Genomic DNA, 18604 nt, shown 5'->3' with positions numbered 1-18604 from the left:
TTTCCGTAAAGACAACAATCAAAGAACATATAATTTCTGGCATCACTTCTTCTCTCCCTGTTGCCACAAACGGAACCCTCGTGTAGATGTGCACAGACGAAAAATATCTGTCTCTTTCCCACTCCGTAAATCATCGCATAAACGACAAGAGCGACATGCTCCAGAAGGGCGGAGCTTATTTTAGTGTGTTGTTTTTGACTCAGAAATAGTGTTGCGTTGTGTAGGAAGTATGAGGTGAACGAAGGAAAGAGAAAAGAAGTATGCATAAATCTTAATATCTAAGAAATGTAAAATCAGCACTGTTCTTGTTTACTACACTTCGTCAACTGCATAACAAAAGAGTTTGTCGATCGATGCAGACGTGCGCGCGGACGGTCGCTGTTTCGAGGCCTTGGATTATCGTTCCTTAATCAAATCTACGATATCTCTTCGATTTTGGATTGTTGCCGGTTGTGTCGTGCTACCGCGTAAAATACAAGTGATCACAAATATCAATACTTGGGATTAACTAAAATTAGTGAATTTCAGAAAAAATGATTGTGTCTGTATAGTGAAGTGAATCGATTTATAGTGATATTGGTGAATAACAGAAAATGAGCTCATTTTTAATGGGATATCCTCATCACCTTCAATCAATGGGTATCAATATTGAACCAAAGTTCCCACCGAGTGATGAATATGGGTTCCATTCAACGGGGTACAACAATGTTGATGGAATTAGTCAAACCGGAAATGAATACTTGCATCAAACACAGCATGATGTGCTGCATCATAATAATAGTTATCAATATGGTATGAGTGGCCATTACTACCATCATCACAATGGATACGTCTCTCCAGCACAAATGCATCTGCCAGGCCCGATTTCCGCGCCTGCAGCTGTGCAACCATCACAATCAAGCAACTCAACGCCAAATCAAAATAATGGATACGTGACAGACTCAACGACGTATTACTCTGGATACTATAGTGGTAGTGGACACCACATGGATGTACCGCTGCATTGTCCAGGAAGTGAAGTCAGCAATACTGCGTTAGGTTTACAAGAATTAGGTAATCAACTATTTTATTTCCAATCTAGATATAATTTGTGCCTCAAATAAACGCATAACTCGCAGTCTTCAAGTTTTGCGATCGAATATCAATGTAGGAGGAAGGACTAGTGTGTTCCCTCTGTACAAACCTTCGACGTTTAGGGGCCGTTATAAAATCTTGCAATAGAGAATGTCAAAACCAGCGGGTTGTAGTGTTCATGGTTTCATTTTATGCTTTTTACGTAAAATACATTCTTCCACTTGTTACGTAATGTTATAAAAATACAATTTAAAATACCCCATTTTCCAAGAATTTACAAAATAGAAATTTGATGGATTATCGAATGCAATCATTATTCAATGGCGTTTGCTCGGGTTTCATTTTTTTTACATTTTTTGGAATTTTATATATTAGACACTTTATCTTTACGTTGACGATTGCTTTGACATTTTAAGGGTTACTTCGAAATAGCGATATAATATCATTTTTTTACAGATTTTATCAGACATGACATAATCGAAACGCATCGACATCAGACATGAAAATAACCCGTTCATTAATTTTCCTAATATTGCCAAACTAATGAGTTACAAAATCATCGAAACGATTATTTTCAACTTTAATTCTTTAACAGCATTTAAGAGTAGACATTCCAGAAATATAAACGCACCGACCTGATACTCGATCGTCACATATACACGTGTGAATAAGTGGTGGCGATCTACCAATCGTTATAACCAATAGACAAATCCATCGAAAGCTCAACGCCACCGGTTGATGGTGAGATATTTGACAGCTCCAAATGTAAGCAGACTCTTTGTTTACATTTCTACATTGGCATTTAAATTTAATTTGCTTGAAATATATGAATCAACTATTATATATTTTGGATACACAAAATTCCTGCTGAATCGTTTGATTGTTTTTTCAGTTTTTGTTGAAATTGCATTCTACACACATTTTTTAAGATAATGGTTGAAGTTTTATTTCAATACAATCAAACAGCCGCGTGGCAACAAAAGTGCAGTAAAACACTGCCTGAAAATTTTCTGTTCCATAATTCTGGGATGTTATTGATTCTCCCACAATTACGAAACACCTTGATTTAACTGAGAATTTCTACAAAAAAAAGCAAAAAAATCAAATGCAAAAGCGTGCACTTCACCTTTTGTGAGTAAAGTCACTTAATATTACACACCGCATGTACATTTATTTTAACACATAAAAAAAAGTTGCAACCGACGGAATTCAAACCCAGCACTTAGAAAGCGAATTGGCGCCTTAGCCTGATCGGAAAGTGGAAAAGGCTAGAACATTTCGTTTAAATAGATTTGCGATGCTAATGAACTACATATTTCGGGATGTAATAATACATAAAATTCAATAAAATAATGCAGAATTTATTCTACATACAGGCCTATTACACGTTGTAAAACCTGCTTTTCTATTAAAGCGATATACGCCCTTCGGAAGTAACCAGAGCACGCGGGCAAGAGAGGGTGAAGAAAAGCCCCAAGAAATCGTTTCCTCTACTTCTGCTGTCCATAAAGCCATTACTTGACCCGTTTTTTGGAGGTGCGTATTGGCCCTAATGGTGGAGAATTCCACACAGGTGAAGGCCATTTGCCCTTGGTTTTTGGAAGTTTTTATTCTTGCACACAGAGGCGAAGCGTGGCCGAATTGATTATCAGCACATTTTTTTCCATAAATATGAAACTATTAGTTCATCATCCCGGTACGAGAATCGAACTCAAGACGTCTGGATTGGAAATCCAGAACGCCGCTAGTCGAAACCCATCCCCTACCGGTCAGTATTCCCAGTGAGCATATTTACTCTTTTAAGGGATCTGACTACGCCAGTATAAACGTGTTGAGGCGAAATCAGATGATGAATACTTTTTGATTGTGACAACAAAGTTTGATCATAACTTTTATATTTATTAAAGTCCCCATTAAATGGCAATGTCCAGCATAGACAAAGGCTACCAACTCTTGCTGAGCCAAAATCCGTATACTTTACCGATATGACACCATGGTATAACAAAAACTGTCAAGGATTTATTTAGATAAGTTTGGAATTTGGGAATAAAAAATATTTTTGTTAAACGTTTAAAAGTTTACGAAATGTCAAGTTTGCTTTTACGAATAATATCGTTGTTAGTGTTTTCACGAAAACATTTCTAGAGGTCCTATAAATACAAGCACAACACAAGGTATTCACAAGCCAAAATTTGATCTTTTATTTAATAAATATGTTTTGTAAGGATTTTGAAAAGAACAATCATTGACAATCAAGTTTGAACTGAGGAAAACCCGGAAAGTTATGCAAGTTATCCCTTTAAAATCAAAATGTCAGTTAAATAAAAATATCTAATTAGAGAAAGCTTTGGCCCAATCAAAAAAGCAATGACATTTTTAAAAAGTTGTTAAAATTCCGTACAAATCCGTATTATGCCAAAAATTCCGTACAAAAATTCCGGCCTGTTAAAAATCCGCGGAGAAGGTCGAAATTCCATGCGGTAAGGAAAAAATCTGTACAGTTGGTAGCCTTAAGCATAGAGTATCAGTGATTGTTTTTACATTTTACTGCTTCCCCCTTGAACATATTTCAGGTGAAAAAGTCAGTATTCAAAAAAAAGTTGTTTTTAAAGGAAATCTTTGTACAAGCTATTTTAAGGCTGGTACAAATATTTTTAAAAGTTTTTGTCACTCCCCCTCCCCCCTTCAAAATTGGCCCAAAAAATTAGGGGGCAAAAAAAATATTTTTACAATAAACTTCAAAATTTCAATGAAAATTCAAGTGCAACCAGCTGAAATCAAATTAAAATACATTCTCCTGCGTTTAAAATCATTTTTAGCATGTTTGCGTTTATTAAAAAATCTTAAGATTTTTTGAAAATTTTCGATGCAAAATCTTTTTTTTCGATACAATTTTTGTTTTTGTCAGATCTTAGATTTTTTGAAAACTAATGATTGCAAAACAACTGAACTAGTGTAAAATGCATTTTTAAACACTTTTTTCATTTAAATGTGAAGATTATGGCTTGTTATTTAAATTTTTATATTTTTTTGCCCCTCCCTTGACCTCGGCCAGGGCCGAGGGACAAAAACTTTTTTAAATATTTGCATCGGCCTAAACACATTTCATAAAGCTTATTTTCGCATTTATGATTTTCGAAACAACAGATTAAAAAAAATCGTCAAATTAAGGGAAAAAAAATCTTGAAATAATTGAAATTTAGTTAAATTATGATAGTAACATAACTGTTTCTGCAAAGTAAAAAAAATAATGTAAATTTGGAAGCTGTAATTTTGGTAGGTTGAATATTATCTCTTTTATGAAGTAATTTTACCTCAAAAAGTGGCATTACACCAGAAAAGTGGTAAAATTACACATTTCCAAAGGTAAAATTACACCTTTTTTCTGACATAAAAGATGATATATAATAATGTAATTAACATTATTTTTTCTGTGTACGTATAAAGCCTTTTTCTATGCTTCTTAGCTTGGTTGACCGTGCACACACTAGCCGAGCATAAAGCTCGCAATAGCTAGGTTGGTTCCGATAAGAAAAATAAACGCGTCAAGAATGTGCTTAATGACAAACCACTACTCATTTTTCCACTCCAACATTTTTTTTAAATTCTGTTTCTGCGGTCTTACATTGTTTTTATTGTTTATTATTCCTTCTTCCTTTCTACCATGACCGGGACCTAGTACTAAATTGTTTAATAAAATTTCTAACAGTCGACATAAACTTTGAAAAATATTTGCAACGGTTTTATGAACAAACTATAAAATATGTTAACAACAATATTTCTAGAGCTTTTTTTTGAAAATGTCCTATTTAAGCTATTGCCTCGTCACGTTCAGAATCATGGAATAACCAAACGGAATCATGACATAAAACGTACCGTAAAACGGGGTGACTTTGATAGGTTTGAGATTTTTCCGAAAAATGAAGAGAACAACTTAAATACGTACGGAATGGTTCAGAATCATACTGACCGTGGTAGAGAAGTGTTCAAAGTACCTCAAGAAAAACTTTCATGAAATTTTTAAAAGTTTAAAAAGTTAGTTAACTATAATTAAGAAAATGTTGATGAAAAACATTATTTAAATCTTCTCAAAGTGTCATGTTTTTCTCAACGCACATAATTTTGAATTGGAAAACGGAATGCATTTTCGAATTCTTTGGACAATTTTCCACTAGGAGAAGGTTGAATAAGTTTGTAAATAATAAATATTATTGAAACATAAATAAATAAAAATCTCTTGTTTCATAGGCATTTTCAGTTGAACAAATTTCATATAAAATGTGAAAACTTTTGATTTTTGCTTCTAATTCAGTTTTAAATGCAATATTTATCGATAATTTTATAAACATAACAAGTTTTAACGAATTTCAGGCAAAATTCTGACTTTTATACAATTTTACCTAAAACTTATATGTATTTTGTTAAAAAGCTTATAAACTTAGGTAACTAAATATAAACATTGATTTTTTCCTAGAAAACTAAATAAGCAACCTTAGTAATGTTACATTTGTTGTAAAAATAACGTTTGAACACCTTAAATCTGATTTTAACAAGAAAAACTATGACTATCAAAGTCACCCCGGAATTCAAAATAAGAATTTTTCAACGGAACTATTTTTTAAAACACTATTGGAAAAACTTTTTTTCAAAAATGGTATATGGACCATGTGTGGGCTACCTCAGTATATGTTTTGAAAATAATAATCTCAAGACAAGCCTTACCAGTTGAAAAATATTCCAAAAATAAATTGAAATCCTATCAAAGTCACCCCGGTTTACGGTACTATGAAAATTCACCACGCACTGCAAAATCTCCAAAGCAGCCGCTAACCTGGTCGGCTTTCGTCCATGCACGAGTTCCCATACAACGCGTCCAAAAAATACACTGAAAGCCCACCCATGTGTACACAATAAACGCTATGAATGTGCCTCTAAGACAGGCTGTGAAAAAGCGCGCAATCAGGGAGAGTGCAAAATACGGAGATTTTCTCTTCTCTTCATACTTTGCTCTCTCTCTTTTCTCCCACTTGCTCGCCTAGAGTGATGCGTATCTCGACAGAGCTTTGATGCATTAGAACAGTTTAGAAAAGTTTCAAACAAGGGTGTGTGTTTGTGGTGTGGCTCTTTTTGGAGAGCTTTTTACAAATGTCACGACTGTTGAGTGGTTCTCTACTTTTCTTTGTATTTTTTTTATTTGGATGAAACTTTGTCCATGATGTCTCTACCCAGAAAAATGACCCTACGGTCTTTTTGCCTTCCTCATATCACTGAGGAAAGGCTATAAAATCACTCGAAAAATGAAATTCTTAATTTGACCTCCTGGACCCACCCACACGTATACATATCGACTCAGAATCAAATTCTAAGCAAATGTCTGTGTCTGTGGTGGGATGTTGATCAAAAAAATTTGCTCTGGATTATCTCGGCACTGACTCAACCGATTTTTTCTGTTTTGGTCTCATTCGATCCGTCGTGGGACCCCAGTCGCTATTAAAAATTATAAAGTTTAGTTAAATACTTCAAAAGTTATGCTGAAAAAAACGATTTTAACATAAGTCCGGAAGATTGTAAAAAGGGTGGTTTTTGCTAGAAAACCCGGCATGTTATACAATTTTAGAAAGGTATTAAAAAGACCTTTCCAACGAGTCCAAAACATTGAAGATCTGATAACCCTATCAAAAGTTATTCATGCACTTTTTGAAGCCCGGATCTTAGATATGTTGATAAAAACGTTGTCCGGATCTATCATGCGACCTGTCGTTGGTAAACAAATAGGTAAATAGGATAGGTAAACAAAAGACCTTTCCAAAGATTACAACAGATTGAAGATCTGACAACCCTATCATATGTTGTAAGCACATAAGTGCCCTGAATTATGATGATCTGACTACGCAATCTGATGGTATGAATAATGAAATTGATTGAACACTGAAACCGCCCTTTTGTGTCTATTTCGGAAAGCAAAAGCAAGTTCTCTGTTGCAAGTTTCTGCTCAATTCTAGGCACCCGAAGGTTATGTGTGGTGAGTCACCCAAAACCTCTTTCACGCAAATGGACCGACGTTTTACTTCCCCATCCGATAGAAGGATAGATTTCGGAAAGCATTACCCGCTAAATGTGAGGAAGGCACCAACCACCTAAAGGTGAGTTGGCGACATTCGAGAGAAACACGAGTGTAACAACGGAATTGCAAAAAGTCATTGTTCACATACTTCTACTTCGTATACAGATTGTTAATTATTACTAAATTCATTCAATCGGCAAAACTATGAAGTTTTGTTTTTATTTAAAATGTTCGCCACAAAACTCGGCTACACCGACAAATAAAAGGCAAAAAACGGTACATTGTTCCAATATGGTGACGTTTCGCGGGTCGCGAGTACTTTTGTTTGATTGTCGCCGAGTTTTGTCGTCGGACATTTTGGTTAATTTCCTCCTACAAAAGTTAACGCACAACACACGTTAATTCAGATCGCAATTCTTTATTTTAAACCCTTTTTCTCGGCTTGTCGTTTTAACAAATAAGACTGACTAGATTCGAGCGGCAGTACATACAATATTCTGTAAATGTCTGTGAAGACGAAATCACGCATTACTCAAAACTGACTGAATCGATTTTGGCCGGGTTTGAATTTTTGTAACCGCGTTGGGGTCCAATAAGACCCTATTCAAAATTATTAAGTTTAGTGAAGTATTTTTAATGTTATGCTGCCCATTGTTTCAAATAAGAGTCAGCATGTTTTCTGGAAAAGTCTGTATGAGGTATTTTTTTTTATTCATAAACTTATTTGTATCAGGTCCTTTTCGGTGCTGGAACCTGGTTTGGACCGAGTCGACTCAATAAGCCGTAAGACCGTAAACAATGCAAATCTGGATTAGGACAACTTTGTAAATGTGTGGAAGGAACCAACCACCTAATTGGTGGACTAAGAAACGTTTTTTCTATGAACAATGACTTCATAATTCGTCAAGACTTTTAAATTAGATGTTTCAAAGAGAGAGACAAACCTTCGTTAAACTTGTGAATAGCACTTTTAATTGCTCGGCTAGTTAAAAAAAGAGTTATACTTACTGTAAACTTGAAACAAACGTTTATTCTACTTTACAAAGTAAAAAAAAAATGTGATTTTTATTGACGTGGTATTTTTTTTACTTCTAAAACAGGTATGAAATTAGACAGACGAATAGAGGAAGCGGCGCCAGCTGGACAGCAGTTGCAAGAACTAGGAATGAGACTGAGATGCGAGGATGTAGGCTCCGATCAAGTAAGTTTATTTCTAAGTTATATATTTTGATTCTATGAGATATTCATGTTATTTATAATCAATTTTATCATTTTGTGCTAAGGACATATTTTTAATGTTTGAGTTACTGGGCTAATTCCTTTTGTAAACTATTGTCTTGAGTTGTGACAAATAAAAGAATCGAAAATGTGCTCGTGACACACTATTATTAACTCCTTAAAAGTTTGTCAACTTTAGATTGTTTACAATCTTTAACCTGTCCCAAAATTCTGGAAGTCGGTACCAACCAAAAATGCAATCACCATGGGTTTTGGATTTAAATAAAAGGGTCAACACCGATCGGCATTATGAACGTTGTTACGATTAAATGTCTTAATCTCTTGTTCGTTTATTTCCTTGAAATATTTCTGGATTGCAGAAATTGATTATTCAATTAAATTTTGTATTCTTATGATTACACTTTTCTTCATACAACTTCTTTTAGGATGAGTATCTGGATGAAGAACGCCTTATGCTCGATAGATCGCCTGAAGAAACCGAGTCCAACGACGGTGATTTAGATGACCTTGATTCCGATACCGATCTCGTAGATGAAATGATGACAGCTACGAGCGACGGTGAGAGGATTATTTATCCCTGGATGAAAAAAATCCACGTTGCGGGTGTGGGTAAGTAATATCTATTTGAATAATGAAGAATCATTCAGTAGTCTTACCTCAACGTACTTGAGCTTCCACAAAATCTGCTTATCATGGTTGTGGATCAATAAACCAGTGTCTAAATGTGACATCAATTGCCCATAGTCGAATAACAAATGATCAACCCTAGGATGTTTCCAAAAGAAACCTGTCGCTAAAGAGGGAAGCGTAAATAAAACATAAAATAAATTACCTCTAATTTATCACTCTCAACCGCTTTTAGTCTCGCGCCTCACAACAAAGAAGGGAGGCGATGATGTGCTTTGATGTTCGTTGTTTGTGTAAACTTGAAAAATAAGTTTGAGGCTATATGAATGCCAATTGTCATTTGCTGGGCTGACCGGTATGACTGACCTTCAAAATGCAAGAAAATAGAATCTAATAAACACCCTGAATGCAACAAGAGACGTTTGAAGCAATGTGATTGATGCTAGTCCTTGATTATTTTTTTTCTTTCAAACAAATAAAACACAGTGTGTGTTTGAAATTCACCACAATAGAACTAAAACTATGTGCTTTCTTAGAATTATTTACAGGACATTACGCTCGATTAAATTTGGGGTTAGGATTGGAGTGAACGGTTTGATATTGATAGGATTAGTTTTGCTGTAAAAAGAAAAATATACATTTCTTTTGAACGGAATGGTATGTAAGCAAGCGTCCTAAGAACCTCAAAAAACAGTTTTTGACAAGTTTTGAGAGTTCTAAAAGTTAGGTAGGTTAGGTTTTTTATTTTTATATATGAATATGCTTAATTAAAGTTGGTTCCAGCCAGCAAACGGACTGCATTTTGGGATTCATTCTGTAATAACAACTAATATTTATGAAGAGTTTTTTAAAGAATTTTCAGCAAAGTTGTTACTCAGGCGCAAATTTATATGTATTTTTCTGAATGTTAAAACATTTTAAAATGAATTTTAAATAGGAATCACAAAATTTCCTTTCTATAAGAATGAGATAACTGGCGTGAACTTGAAAACTTGCGTGAGATGAAATCGTTCTAGAAAATTCCAACTTTCAGATTTACTTCACCATCTGATTAAATCGTCCAAAATCGTTCACCCTTCCTTATTATTTGACTCGTTATCAACCAGTACATCTAGTGAAGAAAAAGCTGTCAGAAGTTTCCTCCTGCAGACTGTTTTTGAAGAATATAAATTGATGTACTTATGACAGTTTACTCTGCTTTTTCGTCTGACTCGACGCAGTCACTGGTCGCATCTGCTAATAATAAAGAAGTAGGAGTAAATTACAGCCAACTTTTTATAGGCAGCTCAAAAGAGGCTAGGAAGACAGACGAAAAGTTTTCGCCGCTATCAAATGTCTTATTTTCTCTTTGAAATTAGTTTTTATTTGAAATATTGTGATTGATTTAAAACTTTGAGCTTATTTGCTCTGTTTGATCTATTCAAATCTGTAGTAGCCTTTGACGACAGAAAGGTTTTATTTTCGTATGTTTTATCCAGAACAGAAAATTTACCTTCGTCACCATTGGTAATAATAAAAAAAGAAACACGGAACAGGCCTGCCCCAAAAGCGAAGGTGCTGCCTGTTTGGGAAAACACAAGAGATGTGTTGATTGAAACGATGATTGTGCGATGATTCTACTTTCAGCAAGCTGCCGTTGGCGTTCACACAAATAACTCTAACCAGACCGAGAGGGTCTGCAATGTTGCTCACCGTATTCGTTTGGTACCGTAGGGTGGCTCTGCGACCATGTTGTCATATTATGATGGAAAATGTTACTTTGAAATTATAAGGAACATAACTGCAACTTAAATGTATTTTTTGGAAGATATCCGTTTTTTCCAAAAAATAAATTTTGCGTTATTCATTTCTTTTTAAAAAAAAGTCAACATAAAATGCTGGCACGTCGGTCGATGCATGCGCAGCGCATATTCAAAGCATTAGCAATACTTGGTATGAAAACAGCCCAATCATCTCGTAAGGGCTGGCGGTGAACGTTACAAAACAGCAAGTCATTTTTATCGATATCTCGTCTCGTAGCTGTACAGACGCGGTAATGAAAATAATTGCTAAATGCAAGCCATGAAGGATAACTATGCCAAGGTGAGCCACTTGCAGTCGCATTGGAGTAAGCACTGTTTTTTCATTCGCCACATTTGGAAATGAATTAGTGGCAACTTTTAGAAAATATTCAACATATTTTACGGCAAAAAAGAGAAAAAATCCTAGTTCCATAACACATAATACGCTCGCACATACATTCGCCTCTGTTGCTCAATACTGAAGAAACGGCGGAATCAACCTCATACTTTTCATGTCAATCAAGCCGAGCTTTGCGTGTCATTCAAAAGAAACAGTATCAGACGTTCGGGAATACGGGTGGGATTATTTTTTCACATTCAAACTCTTCAAGAATCCTACTTCCGTTTATCACAGTTGATACCATGTCAAGCAGTACTTATGGAAAAGTGCTAATATCAATTTCTTGTAGTAGAAATCAGTATTACCATTTATATTCATGCTCTCTTCATCTTCTTTTTCCTGCTTTATTTTTGCTCCAGCAAACGGATCATTCCAACCTGGAATGGAGCCAAAACGCCAGCGAACCGCCTACACCAGGCATCAAATTTTAGAACTGGAAAAGGAGTTCCATTACAATCGCTATCTGACTCGACGGCGACGGATAGAAATAGCCCACACACTGGTTCTGTCAGAGCGTCAGATTAAAATATGGTTTCAAAATCGGCGGATGAAATGGAAGAAAGATAACAAACTGCCGAATACGAAAAACGTTCGAAAGAAAAACGGAGATCAAGGTAAAAACAACTCCACAACCAACTCAACGGGCGGCCAAGGCAAAAAAGGTCGAAAGGGGAACTCGTCAAGCTTATCAAACGCGAAGAAACAAATGAGTCTTCAAAATGAAGTAAGTATTGGTGTCTACGGTGAGGTAAAATAAAAGTTGGTTTATAATAAGTTTCGATCAAACAGTGCCTTCGCACCGAGAGCCTCGAGAGCATGACGGACATCCATAATTCATTGAATGGAAGCAATCTTACTTCGGTCCCATACATTTCTGCATCAGACGTCACCGGGGTGCTGACGACGACTAGTAATAATAATAATAACAATAATAATAATAACAACACCAGCATCAACCAAGATTCATCGTCTCATGGTCAACAGCAGCACCAATCTTTATTGAACAACCCGACGGCAACGAGTAATGTAAATACCGTAGCATCACATTCCGTTAGCATTAAGCAAGACTATGATCTTACGTCCCTTTAGAAAAGCCTTCAACGTCAAACAAAGCTAGACATGTTTTGCTCATTTGTGAAATTAACAAAATCCACCGAGATCTGAATACTTCACATCGCACTTTTAAGGTTCAATGAAATTCACCTGATGGGGATTGCTGAGGCCATTCTCTAACAAAAAATAACTAACATTATCAGTTTCAAAATCTACTTTCCTTACCTAACCCATGAAACTGTATCTGTATAAGCACACGGAAAGGCTAAGCAGTTCGATGCGTCGCAAAGCAACTTAGAAACAAAGTTGTTGCATTATTAATTTCAAATTCAAGAAAATCTCGATTTTTTTAACATCAACATTTTGATTGATTGTCATAAAATCTTTTACAAGCTTAGCCTTACCGTGCACAAAGAGTCTGAGAATAGTAATAGTTTCAAGATTGATATATAATTTCATTTTGTGTCCACAGTTTTTGTGTGCGAAGTTGCATAAGAAAATATATTTGTAATTGATCGTAAGAATCGTATCATAATTCCTTCAGTATGAAGAATGGCGAAAAATTCGGATAAAACAGTGATGTAGTTTAAGGGAAAAAATCAGAACTGTAAATAGATGTATAAATAGGCATATTAGTCTGTAGTGCATAGATTTGATTTCAACAAATATTGTATTTGGTTTAGTGCCATTGTCAAGAAATAATTTTCTAGTTTATTTGCCATAAATAGTCGATGATACAGTATTTCAAATTGAACAATTACGTTTGAAAATATGTGCTTGTTTCAAAATAAAACTTGGAATTCAAACTCGTATTTTTAAATAAATCGATGCTTATTTTCTTACTAATATCACACCGCATTTTGTTTTCAATTTAAAAGGGAACGGGCGATGCAAACAAAAATTCCTCGAAAGAGTTTAACTTTTGAATCTCCTCAGTTTAAACATAAATAAAGGATAATGCACCGCTGGGAATAGTGGGCTCAGTCGGAAGGCATACATGTGTAATTAGTTTCGGCATGCTTCACAAAAAGGATTAGCATATGCTTTTATGTCCCTTTGAAGAAGCCTACAGTGGCACCCCGGGAGAAGTCAATGAATAAGCAGGTAAGTGCTACCGGCAGTTTCCTAAAAAGTTAATCCTTTTAGGGATAAGCTTTGTCAACAATTTTGCCAATGAATATTCACAGAATTTCTAATGGCACGATCGGTTACTTGTGTCAAGAACTGGTGCTTAGGCAATTGGCAATTGTCAAAGTTGTGATATGAACGCATTTTTAGTGAACGGAATTTAGTTAAAGCAATTTAAAACTAAGGATTTGCTGTGATTGTTGTGACTTTTTTTTGTAGGCACAAAAGTGGTTCGGATGCTCTCTCCACGAAAAATTTCTGACGCCTAGAGCAGAGACGACATCTTTTATCAGAGACTAACAAGACTTGCTGGTTGTATAGTGGATGGTCTTGAGCTTATTATCCAGAAAAACTTTGGACAAATCATTCGATACTCCATTATGATAACCACATTTCGGCTAAAGGAATTCTAGCAAAACATTGTAATAGGTCCGAGGCCGAAGTAAAAACAAAGAGTCTATCCTGTTCAATTCCAATGTTAACATCAACTGACGTGAGCAGGATAGACTCTTTGTTTACACTTCGACATTAGCCCATTTAAATTATTTTGCTTGAATTTAGCCTAATGATGGGCCAATCTTTGATTTCAGGGGGTAGCCCCAAGGAAGCCCGGATTTGTACCACCCTAAACACTGCCATTTTGGCCACCATCTTGGATAAAAATATTCTCAGTCATTTTAAAGTAATTAATGGGTCATACTAGCCAATTGTATTAATTATGCACATAAAGCAAACTAGCTTAAGTTCTCAATTGATATTCCAACTATTTAAAAACAAACATAACCAAATTTATTATTAGTTTTAATTGTAGAATTTGACTTAAACTCAGGGAAAATGTTGAACAATTTTATCAAGGACATTATTTTGGCCATAAAATGTGATCTTTATACCAAACCTTTGTTGAAAAGTGAAAAATTTGAAAGTTGTTTTTTTATTGTTGGTATACCCCCTTAAGGAAATCATAAGTATGTTCAAAAAATTTCTAAGTGGCCCAATTTGTTATTATTTTCTATTTTGCTAAATATGGTCAGAACGATGGGAAAATTTCGAACAATTTTGTCAAGAACACTATTTTGGCCATAAAATGAGGTCTTAATACCAAAACATTGTTGAAAAGTGAAAAATTTGAAAGTTCATTTTTTTAAATTATTGATATACCCCCCCTACGGAAATCAACAATTTGTTCAAAAATCTTCCAAGTGCCTATAACCCAATTTGCTATTTTTTTCATTTTGCTATATATGGATAGAACGATGGGAAATTTTTGGTCAAGAACATTATTTTGGCCATGAAATGAGGTCTTTATTCCAAAACATTGTTGAGAAGTGAAAAATTTGAAAGTTAATTTTTTTTAAATTACTGATATACCCCCCTACGGAAATCAACAATTTCTTCAAAAATCTTCTAAGTGTCTATAACCCAATTTGCTTTTATTTTTTATTTTGATATATATGGATAGAAGGATGAGAAAATTTTGACTAATTTTGTCAAGAACATTACTTTGGCCAAGAAATGTGGTTTTATACTAAAACTTTTTAGAAAAGTGAAAAAATTGAAAGTTATTTTTTTAATTATTGATATACCCCCCTAAGGAAATCAACATGTTCAAAAGTCTTCTTAGCGTCTATAATCCAATTTACTAGTATTTTTTTATCTTCCTAGGGGAAATTCTCGTATCTTTGGCAGGTTAAGCTCTCGCTCCTAACTCCATCCAATTTGCTGATTTTCACTATTTAAACAACTAATTTTGCAAAACTTTTGGTAGAAACTTGCTTGCTCACTTCTTATTGAGCTATTTATCACTCGATTTCAGTTGAAAACGCTTTTAATTAGCTTTAATTGCATGTCAAAGTTCTGACCTGCCAACATTAGAGGCACGCTGGAATTAGATGCTGTTTCCCTACATATGGTTAGAACGATGGGAAAATTTTGACTAATTTTGTCATGAACATTATTTTGGCCATGCAATAAGGTCTTAATACTACAACTTTTTAAAAAAGCGAAAAATTTGAAAATTGTTTTTTTTTTAATTATTGATAAACCCCCTAAGGAAATCAACTATTTGTACAAAAAAAAATTTCAGGTGACACAAATTGTTATTATATTCTATTATCTAAATTTGGTCAGAACGATGGGAAAATTTTGTCAAGAACATTATTTTGACCATGAAATGTGGTCTTTACACTAAAACTTTTTTTAAAAGTGAAAAATTTTAAAGTTGATTTGTTTAATTACTCATATACCCTCCTAAGGAAATCAACTATTTGTTCAAAAATCTTCTAACCAATTGCCTCGCCAGATGGGTTTCAAGCCATCGACCTTCCGCTTATAAAGCGAAACCCGTACCACTAGACCTCGGGAGTTTGGCTATACCCCCCTTATGAAATCAACAATTTGTTAAAAAATCTTCTAAGTGGCTATAACCCAATTTGCTATTATTTTTTATTTTGCTATGTATCGCCATAACTATGGGAAATTCTGACCAATTTTATCAAGAACATTATTTTGGCCATGAAATGTGGTCTTTATACTTAAACTTTTTCGAAAAGTGAAAAATTTAAAAGTTGATTTTTTATAATTGATCCATCATTCTATTTTGCTATATATGGTCAGAACTATGGAAATATTTTGACTAATTTTGTCAAGAACATTTTGTTAGTTTCTTTAACCCGATTTGTTATGATTTTTTTTTATTTTGCTAAATATAGCGAAACCTACTAATGTTAAGCAATTTATTCAAGGACCATGGAATGAGGTGTTTATAGCAAATCTTCTATGAAAAAATGTTTCTATAAAAAAATAGATGTTGAAAATCTTCTTAGAAAAAATTAAACACGTTTTTTAAGAAATGCTATCTCTTGTTTTTGAAAATTTACTAATTAAGTCAGTTAAACTATTGATTCAAGCTTATTTTAGTATGTATAGGGATTCTGTACACACTTGTAACACGCAGTACATTTTTCACTTTAAAGGCACACCTGTGATATAATTTGATTTTGGTTCTGATTATTTACTGTTTCTTTTAACTGGTGTACCGTAATCTGGGGCGAATCGGGACTTCAGTCTGAATAGGGACAGCAGTTTTTAGAGCACTTTAAGCTTTTAAATTTGGAAATGTGTACATCACACATTTTGTTGGTCTGAGTCTGTTCTAACCGAACCAACCAGAAAAATCAAAATATTGTGTTCCAACATGGTTAAAACTGCTGTCCCAATTCGCCCCATGTGTTCCGATTGACCCCAGTTTACGGTACACAAATTAGTTGAAACTTGGAGCGTTTGTTCAGAGATAGTATATGAACAGATTGCTTAAAAAATTTTGACTCCATTATTTATAGTTTGGAAATATTTACAATCAAACTTTCCTGGAGATGGAGCCACACGTTGCCGTCGTTTCAGGGCTATTTGCAAAGATGGTTTCCGATGTGAATATATATCACACATTTATTTTATATTTATATACTTGTGTTGATAGAAATCACAGCTTTTATAATATGTAAAATTGCAAGATATTGATTATTTTTATTTCAGTATCAATTTTCTTGTTCATAAAGTCTGTTAGGAACAGGTTAAAATCTGTTTGATAATAGGGAGGAATAGTTAGTTTTTTTGTAACTTTTTCTAGATTGTTTAATACTAATAATTATTATTCCAGAGTCCAGTTATGTGTAAGCCAGTTTAGTAATGCTATCAGAATCTCTGATTTCATTTGATATGTGGTATACTAACCATTCTGAATTGTCAAAAAATCCATAGAGTCTCGATCAATCAATAATGAAATGACATCGGACAAAATTCGTTAATCTGTTGAACTAACTGTTTTCGGATTATGGTTGTATCGGCCATTGTTGCGAATCGAGGATCTACTGGAGTTTTGACAATCAAATCGTGCTTGCCATTTCATTTGGGCACATAACTTTTTTAAACAGGAGTGTGTCCCTTTCACGCCTTGTGTGGACTGTCATTTTAGTGAAAGGGATACACTATTGTTTACAAGGGTTATGTGCCCTTTTGAAATGTTAGGCTCTAAATAGAGCCTAACATTTCAAGAGGACATACAGGTGTGAACAGGATTGCGTCTCTTTCATTCAAATGATAGTTTACATAGGGTGTGATAGGGATACACTCTTGTTTGCAAAGCTTGTATGCCCTAATGAAATAGAAGGCACGAAATAGTCGTCTTAACAACGACTGTTCAACTTGTAAAATATGAACGTTTCATTAATGTGTATAGTTTTTGGAAGCAGCCAGACAGGTTTAAAAACTAGGTAAATAAATGGTTGGTTTTGTAATTAAAATTTCGGGGAGTTGAGATTCAAGTTACTTTCAGACAGTTTAGTTGAGGTTGATTCAAGTTAGTTAGTTTTCCAGGAAAAAAAGGCCTCAAGATTTATGTTCCCTTGACAAGTTAGTTTTCATCTTTAATTTTCCAGTAAATTTATTTGATTTCCTTTAAATTTGAAATACATCATAGGTTCCCTTTGTATAAATCTCAAATTAGTTTTAGATTAAATCACAATTTCAGATTTTCTTTATTCAGTGTTAAACTTAGATTACCGTAACTGCTCAAATCATCCAAGTTCTTACTACTCACATCAACACTAATTTTCTTTTACCTTCCCCCTCCCGATCCCCTATATCTTCCGGTGGTGTTCATTTTGTATGCAATACTAGTTCGGCCACTACCCTTTTTTCCACAAGAAACCGGACTTGGACTGACTTGAGGCCGCGTCCCCCACCTTGCTCCGTAAAACGGAAACGAAAACGAAATATTTACTATCAAACTTTAAAAATCGATATTCTCGAAAAGTACAAAATGGTCGTTGTCACAAGATAGAACACAACAGAAGATTTCGTTTGAAGAATTGCTGCGATTTTTTACAGTAATGGTCGCACAATTGAAATTGTATGCCGTGGCAATTCATATGGATGTATTGCAGCGACTTTGACACCGATGCTTCTGAAATGATGGCTTTGCTAAGGTTAAACTAGATTAGATAAAGCTGTATTTTTTTTCAAGAAGTCCAAAAAACTTTATAAAAATTAATTTATTCCAAGATTGAATTTGAATTCGATTGAAATTGGAATTGATATTTTTGCGAATTAATGTCTTTTCACCCCATAACCTTTAAATATTACTATATTTTTGAAATATATGAGAATATTTATATCTGTCTTTTAATCCAACAACCATTCAAAAATATATATTTTTATAGATCTTTTATAATAAAATCTGAT

The 18604-nt window shown here is 34.3% G+C and overlaps 1 protein-coding gene across 1 annotated transcript; it reads left to right on the top strand.

Annotated features, from left to right (window-relative positions):
• Positions 1 to 332: 332 nt before the first annotated feature.
• On the top strand, positions 333 to 13000 carry LOC6032006 (homeotic protein deformed). Its single transcript, XM_038249326.1, has 5 exons — positions 333 to 1053; positions 8239 to 8339; positions 8803 to 8986; positions 11545 to 11909; positions 11975 to 13000. The coding sequence occupies exons 1-5, from the start codon at positions 594 to 596 to the stop codon at positions 12272 to 12274; spliced, it is 1410 nt and encodes a 469-aa protein (XP_038105254.1). The 5' UTR covers positions 333 to 593; the 3' UTR covers positions 12275 to 13000.
• The last annotated feature ends 5604 nt before the right edge of the window (positions 13001 to 18604 follow it).

Source organism: Culex quinquefasciatus, chromosome 1, assembly GCF_015732765.1.
Source record: "Culex quinquefasciatus strain JHB chromosome 1, VPISU_Cqui_1.0_pri_paternal, whole genome shotgun sequence".
Taxonomy (NCBI): domain Eukaryota; kingdom Metazoa; phylum Arthropoda; class Insecta; order Diptera; family Culicidae; genus Culex; species Culex quinquefasciatus.
This window is presented reverse-complemented; position numbering and strand designations above follow the sequence as displayed.

Coding starts and splice junctions, on each gene's coding strand:
- LOC6032006 (XM_038249326.1), top strand. CDS start 594: ATGAGCTCATTTTTAATGGGATATCCTCATCACCTTCAATCAATGGGT. Junction 8,340..8,802: donor AGGATGTAGGCTCCGATCAA/GTAAGTTTATTT, acceptor AACTTCTTTTAG/GATGAGTATCTGGATGAAGA. Junction 11,910..11,974: donor AAATGAGTCTTCAAAATGAA/GTAAGTATTGGT, acceptor TCGATCAAACAG/TGCCTTCGCACCGAGAGCCT.